At 45.6% G+C, this 19,958-nt stretch overlaps 1 protein-coding gene across 9 annotated transcripts in view; it reads right to left on the bottom strand.

Annotated features, from left to right (window-relative positions):
• Positions 1-19,958, bottom strand: part of FRY (FRY microtubule binding protein) — a 191,827-nt gene that overhangs the window by 26,376 nt on the left and 145,493 nt on the right. For all 9 annotated transcript variants that reach the window (XM_077927129.1, XM_077927130.1, XM_077927125.1 and 6 more), the window contains 11 exons: positions 18,340-18,538; positions 16,379-16,500; positions 15,122-15,309; positions 13,152-13,246; positions 9,356-9,963; positions 8,952-9,049; positions 8,422-8,592; positions 5,883-6,023; positions 4,480-4,662; positions 1,346-1,507; positions 696-770 (listed from right to left, as the gene is read on the bottom strand). In XM_077927129.1, coding sequence (XP_077783255.1) covers positions 696-770; positions 1,346-1,507; positions 4,480-4,662; positions 5,883-6,023; positions 8,422-8,592; positions 8,952-9,049; positions 9,356-9,963; positions 13,152-13,246; positions 15,122-15,309; positions 16,379-16,500; positions 18,340-18,538 — 2,042 coding nt within the window. The remainder of the gene's footprint in view (positions 1-695; positions 771-1,345; positions 1,508-4,479; positions 4,663-5,882; positions 6,024-8,421; positions 8,593-8,951; positions 9,050-9,355; positions 9,964-13,151; positions 13,247-15,121; positions 15,310-16,378; positions 16,501-18,339; positions 18,539-19,958) is intronic.

Here is a 19,958-nt window from a genome sequence, read left to right as displayed (position 1 = left end):
TACAGATGTACTACTAGCCATTTCTTGTCACCTATGGAAGACCTGACTCATACTCGGAGAGTATGTTTAGCCGAAAAGGAATTCCAACAACCAGGGTTTCATTTCTACCCTACCCTTTTATCTCCTATTTTGTTCCCATATGTATCAGCCAAAATGGACTTTGAATTGTTAAATTTCTAAAATGTTCAGAAAGTATAAGGGTCAGAGGCAGGTAGTCACAATGCCTAAATGAACAGTTAAGTAATTCTGAAATGAGTTAGCCAGCGAGCCATATCTTAACAAAGCCGTCGAGAGATAATTTCTTGATAAGGGGAGTGGGTAGGTTGGTGGGAGACACGTTATTTTATTTTAGATACTTAACAAAATTTATATACCGCTTGATTCTGGTACAACCTCTACTGGCTAGCAAGAAGTATTATAGTGGTCAGTAAAGAGCAGTTAAAAGCAATTAAAACGTGTAAAAATAATTAAAGTTTAGCAGTAAAAGAGATTAAAACACATCAGCATCTACATGTATGGATAGGCTTGCCTAAACCAACAACGTTTTAACAGGCACATCTATTGCTTGCGTTTGGCTGAGAAACAGCATTCATTATGGAAGGGTCACATCATGCCAGCAAACTGAAGATAAAATTTAGAGCTGTACCTTTGAATTGTTTATGAATAAGCCCTAGAAGGAGAAATATGAGACTTACCGAAGGGTTTTTGCTCAGGCCGACTTCTTGACCACAAAGCGTAAGAACGTGCACTAACTTTTCTTTTGTCCTTTTCTTTTTTTAAAAAGGGGGAAGACCGAGAGAGAGAGAGAAAGAGAAATGAGTTTAAGCAATGCCACACATTTCAGAGCTCAAATCATAGAAGGAAAAATAGGGAGCATTTAACAAACACCGAAAGCTCCACTCCTGATGTCTCCTAATTTTAGCCAAACCTTGTCTCTTATAATTTCATATGGATAAAGTGCTTTTTGTGGGTGCTTTAGCAATTTTTTTAAAAGCTCAATTCCTGAAACTGGGTAGGCATTTTGTTTACTTATAAAAGTATTTATATATAGCCCTCCCATAAAATATCAAGGCGGTGGTTCAGCAACATTTTAAAAAATTAAAAGCAATACAAAACAATTTTTAATATGATGGGCTACTCAAGAAAAAGTTAAACCACTACATAGACCTGTTGGCACAAAAAAGGTCTTCAAGAGACGCCTGAAAGTCAAAAGTGAGGATTGTCTGCCGAATGTCTGCTGAAATTGTTCCACAGCATAGGGCTGACTTCTGCTTGAAGTCAAGACAGGTCTCTGTAACAGGGGGGACAACTGACAGCACTTCTCCAGATAATCCCTAGATTTTACCTGAGAATACTGAGGCCTCTTCCAGCTAACAGGAACAAGGACATTGGAGTTAGACCCAGAAGATGTTGAAGAAGTGCTACGGGTGACAGGCATTATTCTAGGCTTTCCATCCCTGCCTGAAGAACTCTGTAGCTCATCATATCGTCTCCCAATAATTGGAGTCTTAAAAGAAAACAATGAACAGTATTTAGCATTTTGAAGGGCTTTACAGTAAGAGTTTTTTGATGCTGGACCCACGAGTGGTGGACTTTCCTTGGAGGTTTTTAAGCAGGTGTCGGATGTCCATCTGTCATATATGGTTTAGTTCAGATCCCTGCATTTCAGAGGGTTAGACTAGATGACCCTTGGAGTTCTTTCCAACTGCACAATTCTATGATTCTACAATTCTATAAGGCAGGGCTGAAGAGCACTCCCTAAGCATCGCCCTCTGGGAACCACCATCCAAGTAGGACCAGAACCACCACAAAATGGTGCCACCCACCCCTAACTCAGTCATTCCAGAAGGATACCATGGTCGATGGTATTGAAAGCCACCGAGAGGTTGAGGACAATTAACAGGACACATTCCACCCCCCCCTCTCAACAGAGGTCATCATACAGGGATCAGTTTCTGTGTCAAAGCTGGGCCTAAACCCCGATTGAAGTTGATCTAAAATTAAGTCTTCTCCAAAAGAACCTGGATCTGATCTGTGGCAACCCTGGATCTGGTTTGTCCAAGAAAGGGAGATTGGCAACTGGCTGGAAGTTACTTAGATTCTCCAAATCCAGGGAGGGTTTCTTGAGGAATGGTTTTTACCATTGTTTCCTTTAATCAGGCAGGGACCGCCCCTCTCTCACAAGGAGGCATTACCGTATTTTTCGCACCATAGGACGCACTTTTTCCCTCCTAAAAAGCAAGGGAAAATGTGTGTGCGTCCTATGGAGCGAATGCAGGCTTTCGCTGAAGCCTGGAGAGTGAGAGGGGTCGGTGCGCACCGGCCCCTCTCACTCTCCAGGCTTCAGGAAGCTATCCGCTAGCCGTGGGAGACCCAGCTCTCCCACGGCTAGCGGAGCGCTGCATTAATCCCGAAGCTTGGGGCGTGCGGAGCTCAGCGCGCCCCAAGCTTCTGGGTGCCGGCAAGTTCTCGCTAGCCCTGGGAGAGCCCCGCGACGTCGCGGGGCTCTCCTAGGGCTAGCGAAGCGCCGCGCTAATCCCGAAGCTTGGGGCGTGCGGAGCTCAGCGCGCCCCAAGCTTCTGGGTGCCGGCAAGGTCTCGCTAGCCCTGGGAGAGCCCCGTGACGTCGCGGGGCTCTCCTAGGGCTAGCGAAGCGCCGCGCTAATCCCGAAGCTTGGGGCGTGCGGAGCTCAGCGCGCCCCAAGCTTCTGGGTGCCGGCAAGGTCTCGCTAGCCCTGGGAGAGCCCCGCGACGTCGCGGGGCTCTCCTAGGGCTAGCGAAGCGCCGCGCTAATCCCGAAGTTTGGGGCGTGCGGAGCTCAGCGCGCCCCAAGCTTCTGGGTGCTGGCAAGGTCTCCGCTAGCCCTGGGAGAGCCCCGCGACGTCGCGGGGCTCTCCTAGGGCTAGCGAAGCGCCGCGCTAATCCCGAAGCTTGGGGCGTGCGGAGCTCAGCGCGCCCCAAGCTTCTGGGCGCCAGCAAGGTCTCCGCTAGGCTAGGCTAGCGGAGACCTTGCCGGCACCCAGAAGCTTGGGGTGCGCTGAGCTCCGCACGCCCCAAGCTTCGGGATTAGCGCGGCGCTAGCCGTGTCTAGGCTGCAGATAGCAGCCTGCTTCCCGGAGCGTCGGGCGCCCTGAAAGCAGAGCTCCAGGCGCTTCGGGAACACACCCGCAGCGTGGGGAGCCTTGCAGGAATTCCCCACAGGGCTCCCCACGCTGCAGATAGCAGCCTGCTGCCTGGCGGGTGGGGCGCCCTGAAGCAGAGCGCCCCTCGCGCCAGGCAGACATCCGCAGAGTGGGGAGCCTTGCAGGAGTTCCCCACAGGGCTCCCAACGCTGCGGATAGCAGCCTGCTGCCTGGCGGGTGGGGCGCCCTGAAGCAGAGCGCCCCTCGCGCCAGGCAGATATCCGCAGAGTGGGGAGCCTTGCAGGAGTTCCCCACAGGGCTCCCCACGCTGCGGATAGCAGCCTGATGCCTGGCGGGTCGGGCGCCCTGAAGCAGAGCGCCCCTCGCGCCAGGCAGACATCCGCAGAGTGGGGAGCCTTGCAGGAGTTCCCCACAGGGCTCCCCACACTGCGGACAGCAGCCTGCTGCCTGGCGGGTGGGGCGCCCTGAAGCAGAGCGCCCCTCGCGCTAGGCAGACATCCGCAGAGTGGGGAGCCTTGCAGGAGTTCCCCACAGGGCTCCCCACGCTGCGGATGTCTGCCTGCTGCCTGGCGGGTGGGGCGCCCTGAAGCAGAGCGCCCCTCGCGCCAGGCAGACATCCGCAGAGTGGGGAGCCTTGCAGGAGTTCCCCACAGGGCTCCCCACGCTGCGGATAGCAGCCTGCTGCCTGGCGGGTGGGGCGCCCTGAAGCAGAGCGCCCCTCGCGCCAGGCAGACATCCGCAGAGTGGGGAGCCTTGCAGGAGTTCCCCACAGGGCTCCCCACGCTGCGGATAGCAGCCTGCTGTCTGGCGGGTGGGGCGCCCTGAAGCAGAGCGCCCCTCGCGCCAGGCAGACATCAGCCAGCTCCACAAGCTCGGGGGACAGCAGGGAGGCGCAGCGCCACTATCCCGCTGTTCCGCGACCTGGTTCGGTTTCCCTGACCTGCATTTGGGGGGGAAATAAAGGGGAAATTTTTTCCCTTTATTTCCCCCCCCAAAAACTAGGTGCGTCCTATGGTCCGGTGCGTCCAATCGTGCGAAAAATACGGTAATTCCCACCCCGACCCAGCCAGCTGTCCCCTCCCTGCTAGTTTTTATCAGCCACGAGGGGCAACAGTCCAAAGTGCAAGTAGTCAACCACACAATTCCAAGCACCTTGTCCACATGCCTCATTGAAACCCATGTTTAAGATTATGTGCTTTAAAATGATACAGTATTTCTATTTGCTTCAGCTTTCTTTTTTTTAAAAAAATTTTTTAATAAACATTTTTTATATTTGCTTCAGCTTTCAAAGGGATATGCACTGGACACGCAGATTTATCGCGACAAGAATATAGTACCTCAGAAATATCAAAATGGAAGTCTAACGTTTTCCCAGGTAGTTCTTTGGAAGCGTTGTTCCATACACGATGTATTTCCATTTTTGAAAGATCGCTGTGCTGTTGGTAGGAGGGCAAAACCAGGCTTGCTGAGCGTGAAACTACCAACTTCAATATATTTAGGGCTTCTCGCCAATGAATGCTCTGGAAATAATTTTTCACAAATATATAGCATATTATATATTAAATAGGAACAAAATCTACGAGAAGAGGAAGAACATCACACACAATAAAATTACTTACTATTAATTAATTACAACATAACAATTTGGGTGCTCAGTAATAATACTAGTTTCAAATGCAAGACAGGTTTGACAGTATATACACAGAATGTATATATACCGCATAGAGTTAAATGAGAATATTATTATAGTATATTATCCTTTTCAGACCATGAATTAATTCTCCAATTGAGAATAAAGAGGACTGAATCAGCTTTGAATATTTTTTTCTGCAACGCTGCTATTTAGGCACAGAATTTTACATTCTTACATTCTTGCCTCTTGTTGAAATCATTTCTAACTTTTGTGTTTCCAGCAAAAAGCAAAGAAAACTTGGGTAGTGTTTGGACAGGAGTCTGATTTTATTTCAAGTATAATTTAATTGCACAAACATTTCCCTGAACCAGGATCCTTCCTCTGAGTGACAGGTTAAGAATGGAGGGGGGGGGGGAGGGGATCTGGAATGCAGTGATAACTGCAGTAATTTTGCCATTTGTTTGTGCTCTCCTTTTCCTTTGCATTACTCCTTGCAGAAAAATGCCAAATTGTCTGGAAATATGTATCTCAGAAGCAGAATGTTCAGAGTAAATGCATGCTATTCTGGGTGTGAATTCTGCAACTGATTCTGAATGCAGAATTTGGATTTAATGTCTACAGAAGTTGGGACTGACTGAAGCAGCAGCGGTGGACTTTGGAGTTTCAAATTTCAGCAGCACCCTGTGCAATGCTAAGATTTGGTGCCCCCCGCCTCTCACGCTCCTTTCTACAGCATTGTTGTGGTGCCCCCTGCAGCATGGGACCCAATGAGGTCAAACTGGTCATGCTACCCCAAAACCACCTCTGGCCGCAGCATATGTGCAGTAAATCAGACACAATGCCAAAGCATAGCTTGGCACTAAGTGAACAAGCCTGGTCTGTGTTTTCTTCTCCTCTTCCCCAAAATTTCCCCTTCTCATTTCTCATGTGATAGTCTGCCACATTTCAGAGGAAAGGTTTGGCTTGCCACTAACTTAGAAGTGAAAGAGAAAACTAGGTTACATGAGGCCTTTATATTTTATGTGAGTGCATATAAATCCTTTTCTAAATGAGCGAATAAGCACTGGTTTTTTTATACAAGCTCTATGAGGTGAATGCAATACTTACCTGCACATATTTTTCAATAGTCTTTAACACCTCCATGTTAAACTGTTTTACGGGAATGCCTGATAGGTCCATATAACTAAGAAGACTATAGATTATCTGCAGAAGGGACTGTTGCATGCTGGGAAGCCCCTTTTCCAGAAGCTGTGAGAAAACATAAACAAAATCATAATCCTTACATTAAAAACACACCAATTTTGCTGTTAAAGAGGTAAAATGGTGAGAGATGTGGGAGGAACGCAACGTTTCACTTTTCTAATCATTCCATCAGTGCGAGCATTTCAGTTTATCTGGTGGAATAACCTCCCCTCCCCTCCCCCATTGCACTGTTCTGGGGGTTCTCACTCACCCCAGAGAAGAATTGGGGTGTGCAGCAGGCACATGGTGTGTGTGTGGGGGGGGGGGGTCAGAATGTCCCATTGCACTAGTAGGACTTGTACTGGCTCCTGCTAGTACAGTCGTACCTTGGATCTCGAATGCCTTGGCTCCCGAACGATCAAACCTTGGAAGTGAGTGTACTGGTTTTCAAACAATTTTCGGAAGCCAATGTCCAGCGTGGCTTCCACAGCTTCCAAATGGCCACAGGAGCTTCCAGCAGTCAATCAGAAACCGCACTTTGGTTTCCAAATGTTTTGGAAGTCGAACGGACTTCCGGAATGGATTCTGTTCGACTTCCAAGGTACAAGTGTACACCTATTTAGTTGAAGCCAGCTCCTGGATAACAACTCTGAAGACCATAGGTTAGAATCTTGCACTTTAGTGCACTTGGCTACATACAGATAATGTATTTCATTATGGAACTCAGCTACAGCGTTCTGAAGGAACTCACTTTGCATCCACTTTTACAATAAAAAATTAACGTATAGAATCTAAACAGGTTAGCATCCTCATAATTCATTCTCTAAGACAGCCTACCCACAACTTTCTTGTTAAGCCTTCTTCCACCATTGCTAACCTCTGGCCATGTTGGTGCTTCAAAAACAAATGTGCTAACTTTCAAAAGCTGGTGCCATTACTGCTTTTTAAATTTCCAAGGAGATTTTCAGGTGTTTTCTTGCATCTATTTTGTATATCCTTCAAACAAACTTGAGCGTCCAGACCCAAGTTTTGGAAAGGAATACCAAGAGCTCAATATTTATATAAATCAAAATAATATAACACTTGGTAATGCTATTCTGGTTCTCAGTGAACAGTCACAGGAACTATCATAACAATTCTAATACATGGAAAAAGAACTCACTTGTGTATACATTCCTTGTGCAGTCCAGGATGATAAATCAGCATAATCAAAACAATGCTTTGGAGAAAGATGACAGTTTTTCTTGCACTCCAGTGATAGAAGCAAGGAAACTCTGGTTTGTTCAAAAGAGGCTGACATTTTATCAAAAACTGCACAAGGCTATGCCAGGCGTAGGCAAACTCCAGATGTTTTGAGATTACAATTCCCATCATCCCTGACCACTGGTCCTGTTAGCTAGAGATGATGGGAGTTGTAGTCCCAAAACATCTGGAGGGCCGAGTTTGCCTACGCCTGGGCTAGGCTTACGCTGAAGTACATTCCAAAAAGAATGCAAGTTTATGCAGAAGTCAGTTCCATTTATTTCAACGGAACTTATCCCCAAGTAAGTTTCACAGACCCATAGACATGATTAGTCACAACGCTTTGTTTCGTAAACGTTCATTGCACACTGTGACAACATCCCTGGCAACCTTTAGAGCAGGGATGGTGAACCCACAGTCCGAAGGGGGCCTGCCAAGTCATTTCAACTGGTCCTTCAAGCCGCAGTCAAATCAATGCATTCCAAAGGCACCTGTTCCCCACCTTGCAAAAACTTCGCTTTGTCCTCTTGTGTGTGTCTACTGCCAGGTTGGAGGTTCTCAGGAAATAGGAGGGAGAAATCCTTCCTTTTCCCTGAACACCTCTGACCTGACAGCATGCAAGTGGAAGAGGCATCTTTGTGACGTCAGAAGCAGGCACCCTATGACATCACTGTAATGGGGAGGGCTAGAAAGAGTCATTTATGCTGCAGAGAACGATCTGTGAACAGCAAAATAGAGTGTTTCCTATCCTCCCTGTCACAGTGCTGTAATGAGGGAGCTGTCTCTCTCAAACAGTTCAGAGAAAGAGAGCATTTCTGCTGTTTATGTGTGTGTACGAGAGAAGGTGCCTCTGGAAAACAGGTTTATTGAGCATTCATCCCGATTTGCTTGCACAGAGGTTATACAATGTCTGCTGTTTATTATACATTTGTTCTAATTTATTTATTTTTAATGGTTAATATCTGTTCTCAGAGTCTCCTGGGGGAGGCATTCCTAGGCTTTGGGCCAATTATATTATTATTATATACACACCTACACGAGTACACACACAAATACACAGGAATTCCTTCGCTGAATATTTGGGAACATAAAGTGCAACCCCTAACCAGAAATAAACCCAATTCACTTCAATGGGGCTCACTCCCAGATAAATGGGTTAAGATTACAGCCTTAGGAAAGCTGCGAGTAGAAGACAGAAATGGACTGAGTAGCAGAAACATACCTCAGCTAAATACGTAACCATGTTCAGAGTAGTATCAGCAAACGTTTCATGAAGGTAACGGCAAACGACGTTGACCCAGGTTGCACAGTCTCTCGTGTAGCTGTGAGTTTTATAAAGAGTCATGACATGGGCTAGGTTTGACAGCTTGGGGTTCTTTTCTTCTAGACAGACCTGATGACATATAGGGAACATGAAAGTTATGTTAACAGTGATCCAAAAACAATCCTGGGATTTACCGTATTTTTCGCTCTATAAGACGCACCAAACCACAAGACGCACCTAGTTTTTGGAGGAGGAAAACAAGAAAAAAAGTATTCTGAATCTCAGAAGCCAGAACAGCAAGAGGGATCACTGCGCAGTGAAAGCAGCGATCCCTCTTGCTGTTCTGGCTTCTGGGATAGCTGCGCAGCCTGCATTTGCTCCATAAGATGCACACAAATTTCCCCTTACTTTTTAGGAGGGAAAAAGTGAGTCATATAGAGCATAAAATACGGTAATTAGACCTACGATGAATTGAAGACGGATGGTACCTGAGCAATCCTTTCTGCGATATCCTTGCAGAACTGATTTGGGCCATCAAAGTGCTGAATTAAATGAGGCAGGAGGCACAAGACATTCAATGGAAATCCTGGCGCACACAAAAAAGTAGAAATTTGAGAAGGCATGAATAATACGGATTTCAAACTGTACTTTATGCTGTCATAATAAAGGCATATATACCTCCACTTTAAAACATCCAGTATTTACATAAAAACGTGTCAAGCGCATGCAGTGTGATATTATATTTGGAGGATTAGTTTCTTATATGCAAAACATAATGATTATTATCAATTGCTATGAGGGACATATTCCTTATAATAGATACTTGACCTTTTAGCTAAAAATGCGGAAGTAACGCAATCAATCAATGAAACAAAACATCTATCGACTGTACCTATGGCTTGGGAGGAATCCACCATGGACACGCGGGAAACCGGGGTCAACAAACTGAAGAGCTGCAGCGTAAGGTCCGTGGTGGTAAGGGAAGTGAAACCTTTCAGCAGCAGCTGCTGGAGCCCTGAGAAATCTGTCCATTTCAACTGCCCTTGCAGCTTTTCTAGCTTTTCTCTGTTTTCCACTTTATCCAGTGGCAAATGAACAAGCAGCTTATTCAGCAACCTCAGCGCCATTAGATATTCAAACTCAAAATCGGATTCCATCAAAGCCACAGCAACCCAGAAGATGGTGGCTAACAGGTTCGTAGGGTTGTTAATATTGTTCGGGTCTGTGAGGCTGTCTTTTAAAGAGGACGAGCTCCTGGTTTTGGGGGAGAGGCCCTGCTGAGTGCAAGCCTGTATCCTGTCGAGGGTGGCACTGCGAGGAGGGTCGGAGGATCGGTCCACATCCCCAAACTTTTTTGGCACTGAAAAGCTCCTCTGGTGCCTGCTGCGCTCAGCGGTTGCCGTGTTGCCACCTGCAGCTCCTGCATTGACATTCAACTGCCCTGTACTCTTCCGATTTGCGGTCAGCTTTGAACTTGACGTTAAATCCGGTGATGATGAACTAAGCAAAGCAAAACAAAACAAATGTTACTGGGCCCAGTACAGTGGTGCCCCGCAAGACGAATGCCTCGCAAGACGGAAAACCCGCAAGACGAAAGGGTTTTCCGTTTGTGAGTTGCTTCGCAAGACAAATTTCCCTATGGGCTTGCTTCGCAAGAAGAAAGCCCATAGGGAAATCTCCGGGGACCTCTTTTAAATGCTGGCGGTGGGGAGCAAAGCCTTTCCCCCCCTCCAGCCTTCAGAAGAGGTCCAGGAAAGCTGGCGGGGGCCGAAAGGCTTTGCTCCCCACCGCCAGCATTTTAAAAGCAGTCCGGGATAGCAGGGAAGCGCTTCCCGCTATCGCGGACGGCTTTTGAAGGCAGGCGGGCGGGGGGCAAAAGTCTTTGCTCCCCCCTGCCTGCCTTCCCGGGAGAGCGGAGAAAGGCAGCGCGTTTCTCCGCTGTCCCGGACGGCTTTTGAAGGCAGGCGGGGGGCAAAAGTCTTTGCTCCCCCCTGCCTACCTTCCCAGGAAAGCGGAGAAACGCGCTGCCTTTCTCCGCTCTCCCGGGAAGGCAGGCAGGGGGGAGCAAAGACTTTCGCCCCCCGCCCGCCTTCAGAAGAGGTCCAGGACCTCTTCTGAAGGCTGGCGGGGGGCAAAAGTCTTTGTCCCCCCTGCCTGCCTTCCCAGGGGCTTTTAAATCGCCCCGGACAGCGGAGAAGTCCTCCGCTGTCCCGGGCGATTTTAAAATGCCGCCCGCCAGCATTTTAAGATCGCCCCGGACAGCGGAGAAGTCCTCCGCTGTCCCGGGTTTTTTTAAAATGCTGGGGGTGGGAAGAAAAGCCCTTGTGTCCCCCCCCCCCAGCCTTCAGAAGAGGTCGGGGGACAGACTGTCCCCGGACCTGGTCTGAAGGCGGTTTCCATAGGAACGCATTAATTGATTTTCAATGCATTCCTATGGGAAACCGTGCTTCGCAAGACGAAAAACTCGCAAGAAGAAAAAACTTGCGGAACGAATTAATTTCGTCTTGCGAGGCACCACTGTACCTGGAGATCCATGTGAACAAGAGCTGCCCAATTCACCTCAACAGTAAAGAAGGCCTCACTCATGCAATCCCACTCCAAATACAAAACACTTCTCAGCAGTTAAATCAATTCCTCTTCCTTTTTTGCTCTGCATGCAAATAAGAGAACTCATATGAACGCTTTGGAGTCAGCGGATCCAGAAGACGGCATTAAGAGCAATTTCGGAAGGCCCAGTTCTAGACTTAGGGTCTCGGTGTACTTTGTATTATGGAGATAAAGTTTTGCTGCCTTTACACGATTTGCAGAAACACAAAACACTGAGGGAAAGGAGCAAAAATGTGCAAGTATGTTAACGAACGTAATTTTTATAGATTTGAGAATTTTGAATAGAGGATATGGTTTACCTGGGTGCAGAATTTGGTTATTTATTTATTTTTTAGGGCAGAATATACACAGCCTATACCTCAAGAAGATATAAACCAAAAGGAAAATATGGGTAAATTAGATGCAAATAGAAACTGATGCAATCATTGGCAAACCCAGCCACAAGGTGAAGACTAGCGTCTAGTGGGCAGGTTTTGGGTTGTGGTCTGCAGTGTAGCTACATGAGGCATATATGTAGGATTTTTTTTGCTGAGAAAGCTGGCTTGGCCCAGGAATGAGCTCCATTCCTAGCTGTTGGGTAAGTCTTCAATTAGACTAGGAGGGAGGTGCCTGTATATTAACTGGAACCTCATTCTGAGGACTTTTGCTGCCTGCCCAGCTGCCAAATAATTTTAGGCTTTTAGGTAAGATAATATACTGGGCAAGTTTCACACAGAAGGGGCAGGTTAGCAGCAACCTCTCCATGGCTGCATATATGGAATGAATGCATGCAATCTAACTTTTCAGTTCTCCACTTTTCTCTAACAGGTGATAGGAAATGACATCCCTCCAAGGCAAAGTCTGCCTTGATTAGATTGGGAGGACTTGGCCAATGCCTCTGAAAAAGCAAATCAAACAAGGACAACACAGACAAACTGGGCTCCGTATCCCATCATCCTCCACATTCTAGGAACCATCACCGCAAATTTATTAAAGGGGGGTAGAGGAATGCTCATGAAAGAGTTGTGTCAGAGATCTGTCAACGCAGACGCACGTGAAACCCAGCCTTGACAATATGACACCGAGTCAAAGCCAAACACAAGCATTCATGTGGCACCCAGCAGAATAGTTTCCTCTGTGGGCCATTTAAATAAAATGCCCATCATTCCGCTGTTTGAAAGAATTAGTAAAACTGCTGTGATTGGTGACACAATGGGAACAGAGGTCACCATTGCTGGGAAGGAAGAAAGGAGGGTGTTTTCCCCCCCTTCCCACTAGTCACAGTTCCGTTCTGTATCCCCAAAGTCAGTGCTTCCAATCTCCTGAAGTTAAGCGGCACAACTGAGATGGGAGAGGGAAGAAATATGGGAAGAAATATGCTCAAAGATAAATAGAATACTTTACTGATAACCCTGAAGAATGGCAACTACTGATATCATAGAATGGACTTTGGTAAACTTAACTAGCTTGATCCACTGGGGGGGGGGTGAGTTGGGATACTGCTTTTGTATATTTTTCTCTTTTTTTGTAATTGATTTGTTTAAAAAAGATGAGGTAAATAACACTCATACATCATTGACTTCTGGTCCCACTTACCCTTAAACATTGTCTATAACCCTGAGATGGAAATGGACAATAATTCAAACTTTATCGTGCCAAATTCTTTTGCTGAACTACGGTACACCTGCAACTTACGCTGGGGGTTACATTACAGGAATGGCGCCTAAAGCCAAAATCGCGTATAGTCAAAACACAATGGGTTCAATGGTGAGTGGGATTGCCAAAGTCTTGTTCCTCAGGCACCCTCCCCCTTCCTACCCCCTTATTGATTAAAAAAACACAACTTTTTGTAATGTGCACAAGTTACCATACTTTCCCGTGTATAAGACGAGGCTTTATTCTTAGAAAATTATATTCATAATTGGGGGTAGTGCACTGGGGGGGGGGGCATGGGATTGGTTGATGCCACGAGCTGGAGATTGTCAGTGGCTACTGGTCATGTTATTGGTGGCTGCCTCAAGGGCTGTTCAGAGAGTGTTCTGCCTTAATAACCTGGGAGTTTTACTGAAAGGGCCCTTACAACTAAGAGGCAAAACTCCTACCGAGACAAAACTGTCAAAAGATCACTGTTCTTTAGGCAGTCGTACAGATTATCCACAGTAGCCTCTAACGTCAGCAGCGCTTCCATAACGTAGCCCTGCCAAAAAATGCAGAAAGATGGTTACTTAAGTATGAATGCCCAGCCTTCCTCAGCAGTATTCAATATGCCTGCCGCCTAACGTTTAGCGTTTCTCATATAATGCTGTTAATCACAGTTATTCGACCTCTGGAACTAAACTCTGAAAAAGACGGACCATTTATGATGAATGGCTAGTTCTGGATAGTTTGATAAACATAAATATTAGCTAATTATTTAATCATTAAGTAAGCATGACTTCAGGTTCATTAATTCAGTTTCATTAATGTGTGAACAAAAGAAACTAAAAGTCGGTGAACGTGATTATATCCCTGCTATCACTCCTTTGGTAAAAACCTCATAGTGAGCACCTTCTCAGACCTGGAGCAACACTGGATAGATTCCACAGTGCATGAGATGTCAGGAAAGATATAAGACCTGCAGTCTGTCCTACTTTGATGTACAAGAGTGTTTTTCATTCTCTGTACTTTCCAAAAATAACCGAAGACATTTTTGCTTCAACAAATATTCCCACCTGGATAAAAAGGTCTCATGTTCATTTTTAAGCAGTGATTTTAAAAAAAATATAATTAAAAAACTAAATTACCTTGGCACCCATGTAAAAGGTGATTCATATTTTAGTAAATAATAATAATTCTCTCTCAATTTCTCTTTGAAGATTCTCATTTGTTGCTCCCAAATACTCAGCTCTGTGTTGCTGAACAGAACCAAGAATGCAATGTTGCCTGGAAAATTTTATCCTTGTATGCTCTCAAGAGTTATAGATGTTAGCAACTGCTGTCAGATCATATGCGGGAAACCATTATTTATCTCTTTTGTTTTAAGTAGAGGGCATTCCAAGGCAAGTCTTTTCCAACTGCTCCTGCCCATGAATCCCATGTCTAGTCTTGCTCCAGTTCTGAGAAACTGAACTCTGTGCACTGTGATGAAATGGGTTTGCTACACGCCGCAATTGTGAAATCACGAATAAACTCTGTACTGCCAATTTCTTTTTTAAACTCTCCGTGCAATGCCACCATCTAAACAAATCAAAATCCAAACATTTTCTTCTCCACACATCACAACGATGTTTAATCAGGACTCGTACAAAATTTATTCAAGAAACAAATATGCGAGCAGTAGGAATCACTTTTAATGTCTCCAGCAGCTTTGCAACGTGTTAGCAAATTAAGTTCCAGTCGTTTCAAGCAAACACGGGTGATAGCTCTATAGCACATGATACCATAAAAAAGGCTCTCTCCCCAGCGGCCATCCACCTCACTGTATTTTTCATCCAATTCAGGAGAGGCAGTGGATGTGCTGGATTAGTGCCTGGGCATGGTAATAGATTGGATGAGAAATAATAAACTGAAACTCAACTCAGAAAAAAATTGAGGTAGTGGTGAGGGGGTGGTTTGTTTGTTCTGGTGAATGGTGTTCAACCCATTCTGAAGGCAGCTGCGCTTTCTCTAAAGGACTAGTTTTTAAGTGTGTGTGTGTGTGTGTGTGTGTGTGTGTGTGTGTGATGATGCACCATTGCCCTTAGAGGCCAAAATGGCTCTTGCGGCTATACTTGGATGGAGACAGCCTGGGCACAATTACCCACGCTATGTTAACCTCAGGTGAAGATTCCTGCAGGATGTTGTGCATGAGGCCTTTGAAATTGGCCTGGAAACTGCAATTGGTCCAAAATAGGACTGCCAGACTGTTAACTGGGACTCTGCGATTTGATCATGTTTCTCCAGTGCTTTGTCAGCTGTGCAAACCCCTGGCATCGCTAGGTAGGAACAGGAAATACTCCTGTTCAAAATTCTGGAGAACCACCTGTAGGTCAGTTCAGACAAGACTGATTGTTTCACTTCCTCTGTTCTTATGAATGCTGAAGCATATTTGTACCTGAATCTCCTCTCCATGTTCTCCTATAACTTCCACTAATCTTGAAAGAAGATCTGACAGTGCATGTGCAGATAGAGGTTGCTTTAGAGCTCGAAATATCTGGAAAGAACGGCCAGCATAATGTCTCGAAGAACTGGAAAGGGCTGTTTGCAACGCAATTTCGCTAAGATGCTGCTCCAAATGAAAACCTAAAGTGGGGGAAGAAAAAAATTCGTACTGTCAAATGGCAATCGATAAATAATGTGGGAACTCACAAATTTTAATTTACAATCATTAAAAATTATGGTCAGGCTAATTATAATATTGACTGGCTGCAGATGTAAGCAGCAATAGCTTTAGGAAAAGAACTTGTGGTGATGGTAATTAGGGCAAAGGGCTGAGGTCAGAAGCCCAGGCCAGGAGTTATTCCCTCCTGCAAATCCAGGTAAAATTCTTCCACCCAAACAGTATACAGTGGTACCTCGGGTTAAGTACTTAATTCGTTCCGGAGGTCCGTTCTTAACCTGAAACTGTTCTTAAGCTGAAGCACCACTTCAGCTAATGGGGCCTCTTGCTGCTGCCACGCCGCCGGAGCATGATTTCTGTTCTCATCCTGAAGCAAAGTTCTTAACCCGAGGTACTATTTCTGGGTTAGCGGAGTCTGTAACCTGAAGTGTCTGTAACCTGAAGCATATGTAACCCGAGGTACCACTGTAATTAAAGGTACAAGCATAGGCACTCTTCAATTACTGTTCATGGGGAGCAAGGATAGGGTTCTTGACATCCAGAGTGAAATGGCTAATATGAAAATATTTGCACCATCTAAAAATTCTAAAGATAAAGCAGACTGCATAAGGAATTTCTTAAGGCATCTCCAAGTTGGGCTGGGAAAATTCCCTTTCTGAAATCCTGGGGAGTCATTGCCAGTCCTCTAGTGATCCTCCAAGTGTTGTTGGTCTGGGAGGATGGAAATCGTAATCCAACAATACCCAGAGAGCACGGGTTCCCCATCCTTGGTATAAGCAATACTGACCTACACAACAGACTTGACTTGGTATAAGGCAGCCTATGCCCCTATTTTATGTGAATAATCACCTAAAATCAGACCATAAAAATTAATATAGGTACAGAAATTCTCCCCTGCCCCCCTTTTTGTTAACCCTACAAAATGACAATTGCTTGCAGGGATGGTATGAGAGAAAACGGTAGGAATTATTCAGCAAAACAGCACCAGTTGAGGGTCACCATAAAAACAACCACCACAAGTTGATTCAATACCTGATTTGGAATCTTTAAAGACAGAGACAACATGACGCAAGAAGTTGGTAAGCTGCTCTGCACTCTTTGTATTCTGGTTCTTGGGAGTGATGTCTTCGTGGCACCAAAGAGGACCAAACGCCCTGAAAAGAAGAAAAAAAGGTATAATGAAGCTGCAGTGTCGCCTCCTCTTTCTCCTAAACTGAGAAAAAAGTGGACTCCATCTCATTCAATCCAATACACATTTCAGAAATGCAATTTATCCCATCCTTACAAAGCAACTCATCTTTTACTTTTTAATACAATCTATTTGAGATAATAGCAGAGCTTTAGTTTTCCATGGCAAGCGAAGTGCAAAGCAAAAGGAAATTTATGAAATGCAAAAGTCAGGTAGGGCTGAGAGGAACCTTCTGCCATTTCAACTTTCGGCACAAAAGCAGTACTTTGGAGCAGTGGGGGCAATGCTCTGTGACTTCTCCCACTCACTTTGTCTGTGTCAGCCCAGCGAGCAGCTAGTTCTGCACGTTTTGTTTCTCTTAAACTGGGCCATCTTCTTCCAAGGAATACAGATCCCAGTCAATCAGGGATCAGATGCCGAGTATGATGACATCACTAAGGACAATGAGCCAAATGGAAGTAAGGGCCATGTTTTCCTGCATTACTAAAGGGTTGCAGGGTCAGGGGTGGGCATACACACCTGCTACCTGTGTCACTTTAGAAATCATCATACAAGAGGGGAAGGGGAAGTGCATCTCTGCAGCTGATACGGTCTTACCGTACTGCAGCCATTTCATTGCCTGCTCTGGCTAGTGTTAGTTCAACCAGGTAAGTGCTTTTCCAACCTGCTGAGCTGCAGCTGCTCCTCATGTAGCACCCTGTTGAGCTGTAGTTGTCTGGGTAAATCCCACCACCACCCCCTCCATTCCTGGCAGGGTAGTTGCTGACCCAACACAGTGTGTGAATACTTCCACTCGTGGCACTAAGAGCACCCAGAAAAATCACCGGAAGTGAGATCACCGCTGGCAAAACAGCATAAACAAGCGCTTCCCATTTTGTCTCAAGTCATAGCACAAGGCAACTATAGATTAGTTCTTCTACCGTTGGAGGTTCTCGCTCCTCCCACCAAACCCTCAAGTTATTAAAGGATGTGGGTACATCTGGATGTGAAAGAGAAGACCGAATTTGGAACTGAATACAATTGTCGGTAGAAGCAAGTGGCCGAGAATTGCAGAAGTATTTCATTTTACTTTGCTTCTCCGCAGGATTTAAAATAGTCCTCAGGCCTCAAGTCATCCTTCCCACCATATTAGCCCCCAGTCCTTCTCCTCTTGACTTCATTCTATCAGCTTCTGGTGTTCCAACATCACCCCAACCTTTTGTAATGAATCATAGCATATATAATACATAAATAATGCCACCCATTTGCCTCAGATTCACAAGTGGCTATAAGCACCAAGCAGGAGGTGTTCAGAGAATTTGCTGTAACTTTTATGCAGTAGTGGCAACCGCTTACATTTGCACCTATGTTAATTTTACACGTGGTCTTGTTAGATCGAGTTAGAAATCCCATTCATGCTATTTTCATTGTTTTGGGGTTTTCTGTGATTTTGACTGTTGGTTCCTCATGTTAAGACTGAAACGGCGATTGGTTTTAGCTCCAAAAGCAGAACAAAGCACCACAGACTTGGCAGCTTTGGTAATTAATTGGAACGTGACTCATCAGCCAAACAGGCTACATATTTTATTATTATGGGAGCTGGTTCTTTCACAGGTTCTGTCTGTGTGAAATTTGCAACCGTTTTAAATATTATTATTTTTACACAATTATCTACAAAGGTCAGGAAACGACTGGGAATGTGTTATGACTGCGTGTTTGCCAGAGACTTGTGCTGGATCGTACTCCATCTGATTAGGATATAGACGCATTCCTCCAAAGGTATGCGACAGCGGAACGCACGGTATCTTTGCTCTGATGTGATTACCTGGTAGTCAGGAACTCAATTAGCTTGTTTGCCTTTTCATCTGTCTCTACGGCTGGGTCCATGTCTTCTATCTCCTGGGTGATCTGAGGGAGGTTCCCACTGCTCCCTCCAAGGCTGATGCTGGAAGAGGTGGAGCTGGAGCTGAGTCCAGAGTCTGGCACGGGAGAAGACTGATACTCCCTCAGAAAGTCAAAGCCACCTAGCAGCAATGGAGAAAAAAAGATAAGCATGGAATGTGCAGCCGAGGTCAGAACTCCCCTCAAGAGTCATCGCAGGGCAATAATGTCTTTGGTAATAGTTTTAGCTGCCCTGAACCCTCAAAGAACCGGGAGTAAATAACAGAAGAGACAGCTTGATCAAATCTGTGATCAGGAGCTACAAAACAGCTACACGTTACGTATCTTGTGGTTTTGAAACGATGCATGTTCCTTTCTAGAAGCTTGTCTAAATATACAATTTAATAATAAATAATAATAATAATAATAATAATAATAATAATAATAATAATAATAATATATTTATACCCGAACCATCTGACTGGGTTTCTACAACCACTTGGGGCGGCTCCCAACAGAATATTAAAAAGACGATAAAACACCAAACATTAAAATCTTCCCTAAACAGGGCTGCCTTCAGATGTCTTCTAAAAGTCAGATAGTTGTTTATTTCCTTGACGTCTGATGGGAGGGCGTTCCACAGGGCAGGCGCCACTACCGAGAAGACCCTCACCTCAAGCAGTGAGGGAACCGCCAGAAGGCCCTCGGAGCTGGACCTCAGTGTCTGGGCTGAACGATGGGGGTGGAGACACTCCTTCAGGTATACTGGGCTGAGGCCGTTTAGACCTTTAAAGGTCAGCACCAACACTTTGAATTGTGCTCGGAAACGTACTGGGAGCCAATGTAGGTCTTTCAAGACTGGTGTTATAAGGTCTCGGCAACTGCTCCCAGTCACCAGTCTAGCTGCTGCATTCTGGATTAGTTGTAGTTTCTGGGTCACCTTCAAAGGTAGTCCCACGTAGAGCACATTGCAGTAGTCCAAGCAGGAGATACAGGAGCATGCACCACTCTGGCAAGACAGTCCACGGGCAGGTAGGGTCTCAGCCTGCGTACTAGATGGATCTGGTAGATAGCTGTCCTGGACACAGAATTGACCTGTGCCTCCATGGACAGCTGTGAGTCCATTTATATAAGTTTTGTGTGAAATTCTTCCTCAAGCCACAATGGCTCAAGTGTGCAAGTAAGCCAAACCCAAATTGTAACCACTGTGCTCTTCTCTTGCTGCTGCACTATGAAGACCTAAGCCATGGTTCAGTTTGGCATTAAGTCTGACCCTGGGCTCATGGCTTGTCTTGCTCCAGACAAATCATGAGCTGTAGCCAAGGTTTGTTCTTGGCTTCCTACTCATCATTATTTGTCTAGGGAAGGCAAACTACAACTCTGGGTTGGGATGTACGCTTAGCCAGACCGTATCTTAGGTCTGGGTAGCCGAGCAGCAGGACTGTGGAAGGAGTTAACCGAGCACAATTTCTGCTGCTAAGTACCCACATAGTCCGCACTTAAAATGTACTTGGCTGAAGGTTAAATGCACTGAGGCATCACTTGATGGAATTGTCCCCTTAT

Source organism: Podarcis muralis, chromosome 4 (assembly GCF_964188315.1).
Source record: "Podarcis muralis chromosome 4, rPodMur119.hap1.1, whole genome shotgun sequence".
Classification (NCBI taxonomy): Eukaryota; Metazoa; Chordata; class Lepidosauria; order Squamata; family Lacertidae; genus Podarcis; species Podarcis muralis.
The sequence above is the reverse complement of the archived record's forward strand: the minus strand, read 5'-3'. Positions and strand labels throughout refer to the sequence as shown.